The 12,356-nt window shown below is 35.0% G+C and overlaps 1 protein-coding gene across 3 annotated transcripts in view; it reads left to right on the top strand.

Moving 5' to 3' along the window:
- The window catches only part of STRN3 (striatin 3), an 87,022-nt gene that overhangs the window by 55,825 nt on the left and 18,841 nt on the right, over positions 1 to 12,356 (top strand). For 2 of the 3 annotated variants that reach the window (XM_050953873.1, XM_050953872.1), the window contains 2 exons: positions 4,608 to 4,745; positions 10,122 to 10,255. In XM_050953873.1, the coding sequence (XP_050809830.1) occupies positions 4,608 to 4,745; positions 10,122 to 10,255 (272 nt within the window). The remainder of the gene's footprint in view (positions 1 to 4,607; positions 4,746 to 10,121; positions 10,256 to 12,356) is intronic. The other variant, XM_050953874.1, reaches the window with a different exon arrangement.

Here is a 12,356-nt window from a genome sequence, read left to right as displayed (position 1 = left end):
GTGTGGCAAATCTGAAAATGGGAGGCAATTTTGGTGAACGTGATCGTGAAATGATAGATTTCATGATTCTAAGGAAAGGAAGGAGTGAAAGCAGCAGATAATGGACTTCAAAAAAGCATATTTAAACAAACACTGCTCACCATCAGCACCTGAACTGATCCATATGATTCAGCTCAGGATCAGCACTTTGTTTAATATTAGAACACTTAAATATCTTTATACTGAAAAACAAGGGTTGGTTTATTAAAAATTCAAGATTTAAGTGATAGAGAGTAAGGATATTGGAAACAAAAGGTTACATACACCTCTACCCCAATATAACACAAATTCGGATATAACGCGGTAAAGCAGTGCTCCGGGGGAGTGGGGCTGCGCACTCCGGTGGATTAAAGCAAGTTTGATATAACACGGTTTTACCTGTAACGCGGTAAGATTTTTTTGGCTCCCAAGGACAGCGTTATATCAAGGTAGAGGTGTATTAAACAAAATCATGCCTTCTAGAGACTAAGGTTAACCTCCTGTCCAAAGAATTTACTTACCCAGAGTCCTTTTCAGTATTTCCAACCAAGGTTAGCTGAGATCCCATTTTCATGAATGTAAACACACTGTCTGCTTCCTAGATGCAGGATGTTTGGGTGTCTTCTTTGCCTTCTACTTATATTTCCCAAAGGTCATTGTCATTGACAGGATATTCACCTGTGACTCACTTTTTCCTGTGTGCTGTTTTCCTGTTAACTGGAAGAGCAGGAAAGCCTTTTCTTGTACGTTATTACCTCCATAGGGGTGTGGAGACAGATTTCAAGTTATATGAAAGCTAGGGGCGTTAAATTGTCATGTATTCTGTGCCCTTGACCGGAGGTATTTACTAATGATAACTTTGACATCTCAGCGGAAAAGTAGATAAAGGGCCATATTCTTCTCACTGAATCTGTGCTTTTCATCTTTCTCTCATTCACTTTTTTTTGGAGGGGGGGCGGGGGTGAAGGGTGATGAGACCTTAGTTTAGTTTGGAGTAAATTGGTGGATGCTTATTCCGTTATTTTAATACCACCCAAATCAGAAGTCCTGCTTTTCATACATTTAAAGGAGGGTACTAAATTCCTGGTAACAATTCCTTTCGCAAAGCAAGTTAATGAGTTGTAGGCTTTGGTTACCTATTACCATTTTCCTAAAATTCAGGTGATCTTATTTTTGTGTTAATCGTTCATTGCCTTAATAAGCTGTTTTATTTTTTTCATTGTCATCTTTTTCAAGGTGAAGCAGTAATTTTTAATTTTTTAGGTTGGACATATTTAGATATGACACTTTCAACTCTTAGTTTGTAGTTTTATCGAGTGAAGGTGTATCAAATTATTTCACACTCTTTATTAGTTTGAAACTATACTGTCTAGTCTTATTTGCATGTGAACCTTGTGCATGTGAGTATTAGACTGATCTTAACCAATGTTTGCTTGCTTACATTCAGAGAAACCTGACCAAGTCACTTCCATTATTAAACAACCTTTGTGTCAGGTTTCATAGGCTTGTTAGAGTACAATTTAGAACAGCCTACACATGTTCTTGTGCTTTTATGTACCACCTTCCATCTGGCAGCTCCAAATGCTTTGCAAATATTAAACAATTTAGAGTCCCAATACCCCATCTGAGTTTGGTAAATACTACTGTCACAGTTTTGGGGTTAACTTCACCTCTGCCCCTTCAATTGTCTCATCCAGGGTCCCCCATTAGGCGTAAGACCTCCAACTATCACCAGTCATTAGGTTTGCAGTGCCCCTGAAATTCACTGTGTTTATTCCAGGAGGTCTGACTTCAGTCCCGCTCCTGCAATTCTCTGTATCAAGGGAAAAAGACAGCATGTACCAGTAACCAGTGAGCTTTCACAAAGCACAGTATGCTTATTTTAGGACAATAGTATTATAGAAAAAAAAATCCTAGAACAACGAAAAACTGCATGCATGCTAAGCTTACAAGGTTCTGTCTTCCACGTGGAGACATTAGCAGGTTCCAGATTTTCTAATAGGGCTTTGCCCTCTGTAACACTATCATGTCTTTTCTTAGATCAAAATGAGGGTCTGAGTTAGTTCACGCTGGCTTTTTATGCCAAAAGCCCTTACTTTGTCTTCTGGGCCTGTTGATCCCAGTCTGAAACAGTATATGCAATATCTCCCCGGTGAGGGTAGTTATCTGGAGTTTTTTACCTGTCCTGGGATTTGCAGTAATTACCCTCTGTTTTAATTCCTGGAATACGTTTGGTAACCCTTCCCATGAAGCTGAGTACAATCCTAACTTACAAAAATATATAACATTTATACAAACAAACATTTGTGAATAATCCCCATGCCTATAGCATCTGGTTTGCCTTGACATAATAGTCTTTTGAAGTTTCCACACTTCCAGTGTTTCACATTTGTCTCAATTACTTTCACTTACAAATGAAGAAAAAGTTAAAGGGATTTACCATTCTATTGTCCAAGACAAGATAGAGCACTGGGTCAGGTAAGGCTGTTTTTCTGTCATCTTAACTAAGAATATCTTGTCCATCACCATAAGCATTACTGCATGCAAGTCAATAAGAACATGAAATTGTGCAAATGAGTTAAGGAAGAAGAACATTTAAGCTAGTTTGTGAGTAGCATTGTGTTAGGCGGGTAACACTGGCACAAAGTTCCCCTTTTCCTGTTTGTTTTTAGGTTGTCGTCTTGAACAGTATTAGTTGAAACTGAAGGGGGCACAAGCCATACCATACTTAAGTTTTGAAACGTGTTAATGCTTGTGCCCCATCTACAATCTGCTGATGAAAGGATTGCTCCTAGGTTTGTACATGTGAAAGTGCAGTAGATTTAAAAAAAAAAAAATTGGCATTGTCTGGGCTATTAACTGAAGCAGCTCTGTTTACTTATAACTAACTTAGCTTTCCTGTTACCCCTTCTGCTGTCATTAACTACATCTTTCAGGTTATAGAAAAATACTGTATTTCATTGTTAAATCGGTTACCTTGTCTCCAGCAGAATTAAACCTAACTTAATTTAACAGTGGGTATTCTGTTTTTGTCTAATTGATTTTTTTTCTATCAAAGTAGAAGCCTAAAATCTGAGGGTATAGATGAAGTGCTATTGGATGCACTGGTTTTGGCAATTTCGTCTTTACCTGCATATACTACTGAAAGCAGGAGAGTGTTTATCATGTGTGACCACACCAAGATATAATTTTTGGTTCTATCGAAAATTAAGGCTATGTCTACACTATAAAGTTACGTCGACAATTGTCCACCACTGTAATTAAACCTCTTTTGCACATCCACACACTGCCCTTTGTTACTGTGCAGTGTATCCATGGTTGGTGCTCTTGCATCAATAGAGAGAGCAGTTTACCATGGTTAACTATCCCACTGTGCAGCTTGCCACTATCTGCCGCTTGGTGATCTGGGAAGAGATCACAGTGTTATTTCTAAATAGTGTTACAGTGATATGTGAGTGCCAGACTTCACATCCAGTTGAGAATATGCATCTATGCAGGGAGAAATAAATAACATCTTTTGATAAGAGACAAAAGCTTCTGAATATGCTGACTAGTTTTAAGCCGAGACGACTTTTTATCTGAAATGTTCTGCTTGTAGAACCTTTAAAGTTACTAGTTTTCTTTTTGTCTGACATTTTGTGGTAGAGGTCCATTTTTCCTTATATCATTGTATCTCTTTTTTAATAGGCTAACATAAAATGAAACTTGAAAAATTGTGCTTTTGCAAGTTATTTTCTGTCTTTTTTTTCTTTACCTGTATATTGGATGTGAATGTAGCAGGTTGGGCTTTTTTGTTTGTTGTTGTTTTTTTAAACTATCCTTAATGCAGAACTGTACTGTGTAAGGTCATACATATTTATCAGCACTATATCTTCTACAGATAGAAATGCCAATGACAATTTCAAATCATACTTTTTAAAATTAGAAACTTAATTGTAGACATGTGTAAGTGTATTTTGAATGTGGCCCTGACTAATCATGATTGGGCTTAATAAAAATTTTGCACAAAGCATTATTTAAAATGCTATTTTAAAAATGAACAAACAGGGAAAGTTAATTGTTTGTTGCACCCCCGTTACAAGTCATCTCTACTTCTTTCCTTTGTAAGGTAACTTTTCTGTTTGTACTTGAGATTTTCTGTGTTAATTCATATAGTGTAGTTACAACTGTTTAATACTGCAAACATTTAGTTTATATGTATTTTATTTAAAGGTTACTTTCTATAACTGTTACATATTTGGTTTTTCATAGGGACTTGAGGTGCTGGGTTCTTTCTTTTCCACAGCAGAATATAAAGCCATACCGCAAATAAACAAGACAGTTCTAATCAATTTTTTTTGACTTGGTGGATAAAAACCACTTACATATAGTTTTCAGATTCAGTGTTTAACTGGTTTTCAAAATTTCCAAAAGAACACAATATAACAGTTAAAGCATCATAACCAAAAATAATAACCAATGTCTTTTATTCTTTAAGGAGGTTCCATTTAGTAATCTTTCTTGTTTAATTAGGAAACTGGATTTATTGACTGCTGTCAAGTCAAGCGGTAGCAATCAAATGAACCTTTGCTGCTGACATTAATTTACAGGGGTCAACAGGACAAAACTTCACGACATGATAGCTGATCTGGGCGATGATGAGCTACCCCACATCCCTTCAGGAATCATTAATCAATCTAGGTCACCCTCTTCTAGAATGACTGATGAAGGTTCAAGAGCGGAGGAAGGTACAAAAAAATTCAGCTACTTATTGTATTTTAGAAGGTTTTAATTTAAACACATGGTATCACTTATCCCCTCAAACACTTAATGCAGTTATAGTTGTCCATAGTAGGACATCAACACTGTTTGCAAGTCTGTTCACACAAGTTTTGGTTTTTTTGCATGACTACCACTTGAAGCTTTTGTGTCTCAGAGAAAATCAGAACTTTACATGTCAAGTGTTTTTTTTTTTTATTCAATTTTATGTGAAACTGCCTTGGTTCTGACTTTGTCAACTCTTAAGTCCCTTGTTGCAGAATTCCTTTTTAAAGTAATCTTATCTAGATGTTACATTATAAAACGTAGTTTAAAAAGTTTTGTATCGAAAGGTGAAATAAAAATAGTTACTGAAAAGTAGTGATGTAATTATGAAGGATGAATTTGGCTCTTCACCTTCAAATTATTATTAATGCTTATAAGTAGCGTACTTTTTTAATTAGCTACTTTTGATCTATCCTATCCTTAACCAACCATTAGCTCCAGATGCAGTTGAACTATCACTTTCATTCCACCTCCTGCAAGAAAGGCACTGGGAAGTTGACTTAAACTAGTTAAACATGTGGAGGAAGTTGGTCAAAAGATTATGTGTATCTATATTTTTTAATAACTTGAGTTATTTGTAGATTAATACAGCATCTGTACTAATGTTGCTTGCTTCAGTGTTAGTCTCATGCTGAAGGTCACAGTTATGTTATAAACTAAGATTATAATCTGCCTTTCTCATAAAACATATTGAAGTATTTATTTCAAATTCCAATCTTCAGGGCTTGGAGTAGCTTCTAGCCCCAATGTTGTCATAACTGCCTCAAAAGTGATGAGATTTATCACAATATAAAAATATCAGTCTGTCACTTTGTGTCAGTCAAGCACAGCTTCCAGTGTCTGTATATTTTCCAATGTCAGTAAGAAATTCTTTTATTTCACAGTAAAAATAAAATTGGACATAGTTTTAGGGCTTGTCTATACACACAAGTTGCACTAGTGCAAGACTTACCTATATAGCGCACCGGAAAAACTGTTTTGGTGAGTTGCAGTCACACTGTGCCTATGCATATTGCAACAGTTGTGGCCACATCGCAGCACGCTGTATTGCTAAAAGCATGGCGTGCTCTGGCAGGGGATTCCTGTCTCCTCTATATCGCTTGCAGCCTCACTCCCTTATGAGAGATTTTTGCTATGTATACCTGTAGGGATTTCTGAACTCCCGCAATTCCCTCAAATCTGCCTATAGGTCACCTCTCCTGCACTGTAGTCATACTACCTGTTCCAAACCTAGATGAGGCACAGAGGAATGCAGCACGCCTCTCTGTCAAATTGAGGTGTTCATAGCTGTAGCAAGATGAATTACAAAACTCAGAGTAATGTTTGGCAAGAAAGGAAGAGCAAATCAGAATTTATGAGGAAGGAGATTTCTTTCAGTCATTTGGGGCCATAGTTCCCATTGTTTAGGGTGCCATCTATTGCATCTTTATCCAGAAACTCGACAGCATTCTAGAGAGAAGATTACATATGCCTAATCTCAACTCTGAACCCTGGAATCATCATCATAAAGCAAGGCATGTTTCTTGCTTGGATTTTTATTCATGTGTTTTAGGAGTCAATTGATTCATTCTATAATACAGCACTGTAATCTGGTTAAAATACTGGACCATAAAAACCAATACTTCCATTTCCATGCCTTTTCAAAATATTTTGTTGCATAGTTCACATGAATCTGAGTGGACGAGTGGAGGTGGGTGAGTGCTCTTCTCAAGGAAACGTTATACCACCACATGCTTTAGATGATTACAAATTGTCTGCACTCAATATGTACACAAATCGTTCTGAAAGAAAGTGTCTCTAGAACTTTGCCATTTCACACTGTTTGCCATTTTGTTATGCGAGCATATTTTCCAGCCCATCAATTTGTTTTACTGTTCTTCATATATTTCTGTCGGATGAGAACTGTAGTGTGAACATAACAGTAATCCCATGCGTCTTATTTTTTTCCTTACCTTCCTGTGACTTTTTTTAAAAAGAGTTTTTTAAAATCTCAACTCTCTCTCTCAACTAGTTGTTTTAGTGGTCCTTTGGCAATATTTCATTATCATGAATAATAAAGAAATGACTCATAAATGACAATTGTATCTGAACAGCGTACTACTGCCCAGTGATTTTATTTCATCTAACTATTTCAAGTAGTTTTGATTTAGGACATCCACTGTTATCCTCCTTACCAGGCCATAGTAGCTCAACTGTTGAGTTGCAGTAAGTCATAATATGTCTCTGGTTACACAAATGGCCTGTGTAATCCTTTGCTGCAATACTATGTAATGTCACATTGGAAACCAGAATTCTGAAAGAAAGGGAATGATTGATACTTTCATTTGCATGCCATGCCAATAACCAGAACGCTATTCAGGCTCACATAAGTTTCATGGTACTTTCAGTTTCTGAACTCTGACACAAAGAGGCTTGGATGTGATTGTGCCCAGGTGGGTTTTTTTCACCGTGCTTCACAAGATGAAATATAAACAATTATCCTGTTTTAAAATATTTCCAACCACATTTCAACCATTTTAATGTTTTTTATTTCAAAACAGCTAGTTACATTGATGCAAACTGAAACTTGTCATAGACTAATACACTTGGAAAAACCATAAAATGTAACACATACATTTGTCAGTCTTCCACTAAAAAGTGGTATAGTCCTGCAGTTCTCCATTGTGGTCTTACTCAAAGCACGATTGCTATCTAAGCCTTCTCTTCGGGTACATGAGTAGCTGTGCAGATTTTTTTTTTTACGTTTTTTTTAGGTAAATAGTGTTAATTGGCAGATAATGCTTATTTGTATACAGTACGTAATGTTGGTTGCTATTGTGATAATTCTAAATAATAACCTCTGGATGATGAATGTTTGATTAAAGAATAGACTAAGGAGGAAGTTTTTTTGTGATTGGACTAGTCAGTTATAAGCACATCTGATTATGTATGTATAGTGCAATATTTAATCTGTAGGGTATTGTCTGGATTTTGTTTGTTTATGCATAATGTTAACAAGTTTGAGTGCAAGGATGGCTGGTGCATCCTTTTACTCAGTCTCTGCCATAATAAATATTATACTAGATCATAACTCGTAATTGATATGAATACAATAGACAATGACTTCACCAGAACACACTTGTATTTAAATTGGAGGATAATAATAACTATACAGTTCTATACTGCATGAGCAAATAACTCTGGTAACTTTAATTCCAAACAATCCTTAATCTTTAAACAATAGTTCATCAATGTTACTTATATATTTTTTCTTTGGAATATTTCAGGTAGGTCCATTGCAATGAAAAAAAAGTTTTTGCTATTCAAAGTTTGTTCACCTGTTTTGATGATAGTGTAAATTCATGTGTGTTTCATTTTTATTACTTTGTTGCCATTTATTTTTATTGAAACTTTTGACTGTATTTTAAAGAGCACTTTTCATAATTATTAAGAATGTTACTTAAATAAAAAAAAGCCCCAAATTTAAAATGATAAATTTAGAACAGAGTTTCAGGTTAGAACTAAAATGTTGCTTTTGGAAAATTAGTTTTCAACTTCTAAATATTGTTCACCTTTTTTGAAGTTTCAAATACAGATGAGTCTGAATATAGTTGCTGTAGGTTCAGGGATGGGAGTTCTGAATTTCTCTTGATAGTGAGAAGTACGCTGTCCCAAGATTGCTCTGAGATGCATTGTACATTTGGGAAGCAGGATATCTCCTACAGTTCCCAGGTGGGGAGAGGATATGTTCCTTCTATGGGGTGCAGCTTACTACTTGAATTGTAACTGAACAGTTCTATTCATGATGCTATGACTTTGCCCCAAGGGGAATAGTAAGGGAGCAGACACTGGAATTTGAGGGACTGGAATTTTTGAATTCTTCTTATGCAGGCTCAGCAATGGGAGACAGACTCGTCAGGGCTTTTACTTGCCCTTTGCCTTTCCCCTCCTATGTTCCTTGTTCCTTTGTAGGGGGCAGGCAGAACATGGACTTCAGTGAACAATCCTAATTCTTTAAATTTCTTTTAGTAAAGATTTTGCGGGTTGTGTTTCTCCGTAGAACTTTTGTCGTGTCATCTTAATGCACATTTCATGGATCTCTTCCTTCTTTTCTTTACTACTCTATCCCAGTACTTCTGCTGGAACATCAATATTGGGAAATTCAGAGTTAGTATAATTAGGGTGGGTGACTAAACTGAGAATAATGTTGAATCTTGTAAGGAAACTCTTACATCCATACACACTGAAAATAATGTAGGACATTTTACTTATCGGAAGTATGACTCTTTGGGAAAATAAATCTGATTTTGTTAGGATGCAATTACTTGACCCTTTGCATATGTGAGGTTTCTACTGAAATATTGGCAAAAATGAATACTACTAAGGGACATTGTCATGTAGTTTTGGCCCAAAACAGAAGAAATGGCTCGCTCTCGCGCACATATGCAATTTTGTCTGGAAAGTTTAAATCAGGAATATACTTTCCCTTATCAGGTATCCTAGTTTTGTTCTTTGAAAAGTAATACCAAAAAATAAAACAAACTCTCACCCACACCTCTTTCAGTACGGCAGATTTTTTTTTCTAGAAGCGCTGTGTGTAAATCATTATTCAAATACCTTGCAAACAAATTGATTTTTTGGTGGGGGTGCAGCAGTCAAATACCTTGCAAACAAATTGATTTTTTGGTGGGAGTGCAGCAGGGAGTCATAGATGATACCGAAGAGTAAAGAATGTGAATGAATGCTGGAGAAGATGATTCAAGCCTGAATTGAAAATTAACATATTTGTTCAAAAGGTGCATTGTTTAGTACTAATTGATAATCAACAAGAAAAATGTGTAAAGCTTCAAATGTTTTAAGGAACATGCAGCTAGCTGACATGAATATCAGTTGTCTATTTTTAAACTTTATCCAAACGTTGATACAGTCAAATGCAGAACTCAGTAATTACAAATGTTGTAGGTTCTTGTGTTTTAAAACCCTGTCTGTATATGTGTGGTGGAAGGTAGGTCCTTCATGGGGAATTATGAGTGCTAAAAATACTTGCTCATGGAGGTAAATGTTTATTGCCTTAGCTTCAAATTCAGAGAATTATTTTCAAATATATGTATGTATATGCTCATATTTTCTTTTCCACTAGGAGATTTTACCATGATTTAACAGTTCAGCTCTTTTCCACTAGGAGGAGGAGATTTTACCATGAGTTGTTAACAGTTCAGCTCTTATACACTGCTGTGCCTTTAAGTGATGATTGATCCAGTTTTTTCATATTGTAAATTTGAGGTTTTTTCTCAAAACTTAAACTGTTTTGTTCTTTGTAGCGGAGCCAATAACGTTTTCATCTGGAGGTGGCAAGTCATTTATTATGGGTTCTGATGATGTTTTGTTAAGTGTACTGGGCCTTGGAGACCTTGCAGACTTGACAGTAACAAATGATGCAGATTATAGTTATGATGTAAGTGAAATTTTATTTTAAAATTCTTTATACAGTTGAATATAATCAGATAGTCAATTTTTCAGAATATTTCAAACGTATAGGACAGCTTATTTTAGAGGCAAAAGCTACATTTTTTTGTAGAAACACCTCGTAAACTAGCAAAACAGCTTGTGAAATGAAAATAAAATGTGATTAATTTTTAATGAATTTGTAATTCATATCTTAATTTTTTTACTTAAGTAACATATTTTCCAAACAAGTTTTTAGCTGAATTATTTTAAACAAAAATTGGAATTGCCCCAGAAACTGAACACTAAAAAGTTGGAGATAAAACCATATATCGTTAGTAACTTAAATTTCTAGATGTTTGCTATTTTTATGTATAAAATATGTGTATATATAATAGTGTGTAATAGCTTTTTTTTGTAGTGTGAATTTTAGATTTACATGTGTGGAATATTCTTTCATTTTATCGTACTGCAGAGTGTCCTACATTTTTTTCCACTGTACACAAAATTACTGCCCATGGTAACATTTTTAATATGGAGTTTGTATTGGCTAGTAATGTTGATGTTGGGCTGGGGTAGGGGATTGTGTGCATCCATCTGTCCAGGCAAGTCTTTACATAGTGTTGCATTGTGTTTTAGACAAATAAGACATTTTCATGCTTTAGTTATTTCTATAACTTTTTCTGGATTCTAGAGTCTGTTTGCATTTTTGAATGTTAAGATGTATGTAAATATTTCTCTTGAGAAAATACTGTCAGTGGTTTTCTTAAAAAAACACATTTTATGCACATTTATGAAATGAAAACTGTGTTTATAGTATACCCTCGGGTCTTTAAGTTCCTTAAGTGTTAGAAGCGTACATCATTGTTTAAAAAAAAAAAAAAAAAGTTTTTCTTCAGTATTACTCAAAATGGTATGAACCTGCATTCTATCAAATATTTCAATATATTCTACCATATTTCAGGATTTAGTGATGGATATTTTTCTTCCTAAAATGACAAACATTAATTGCTCACACTTCTATTGGACTATAAAAGACTAATTATAGTATCCTGTTCTACAAAAAATAGAGATATTAAGTAGTTTTGGAAAAAATGGTTTTTACAAACACATTACAGGAGTTTCTTGGCTTTAGAGGTTTTACTACATTAGATAATATACAATTTTTGTTACCTTTAAAGACCTGACTTATTTACGAAGTAGTTTTAATTCAGCATTAACACTGAGAAATCAGGTACTAAAAAGTTAGAAAAAACAAATTTTAAATGGAGAGATGAAGTTGAAATCCGAGATATAAATTTTATGCTTAGGCCTTAATATATTATGTTTTTGTATATCTATAAATTTGTCAAATGCAGTATAATACAGATAATATGAAACAACCTGGAGTTTTTATGTAGTAGTAGTTTACAGTAAGCTACAACACACTCAGTTCCCAGATTTGGTTTTAATTTTGTAATGTTTCAGTGAAATCTATAAAACAAGTTTAGAAGAAAAGTAGTTCAGTAACTTTAAAGCTTTGAACATTCTGAGGTTTCAGGCCGAGAGATTGAGAAAAAACAATATTCTTAACCTACTAGATGTGATTACTTAAAATTGAATGGAAAAGTTACAATTTACTGACTTTAGTTTTTCATTACTTTTAAACTTATTCGTCATAGTTCTTCAAACTTTGTTCATCCTTAGCTATGGGAGGATTTTAGCACTGAACTATGTTAATAAAAATGAGTGCTTTCATCTCAAGGTCCCATTTTAGGATCTCAGTGTTTTGATTAAGCCTCAGCTCAGACTTTAGGGTATTCTACTTATTACTCCCATTTTACAGATGGGAAATTGGAGGCATAGAAAGATTAAGTAATGTACCTAAATTCCCATAGTTCTTGTTGTGGGATTAGATCCCAAATTCTTCTTGGAGGAGACATCCATATGCATGCTCTTCTAGGTGGTATTCGCCCCATGTGTCCAAGCTCGGAATTGTTTGAATTGCCACATCCTTTGAGCCATAAATGTGTGTTTTTTGTCCTTGGTCTCTCATCAGAGGATATAACAGCAAAGTAGCCACAACAGTCTCTTCTTCTTTGAGTAGTGTCCCTATGAGAGCTCCATTGCAG

The sequence above is a fragment of the Gopherus flavomarginatus genome, chromosome 5 (genome assembly GCF_025201925.1).
Source record: "Gopherus flavomarginatus isolate rGopFla2 chromosome 5, rGopFla2.mat.asm, whole genome shotgun sequence".
Taxonomy (NCBI): Eukaryota; Metazoa; Chordata; order Testudines; family Testudinidae; genus Gopherus; species Gopherus flavomarginatus.
This window is presented reverse-complemented; position numbering and strand designations above follow the sequence as displayed.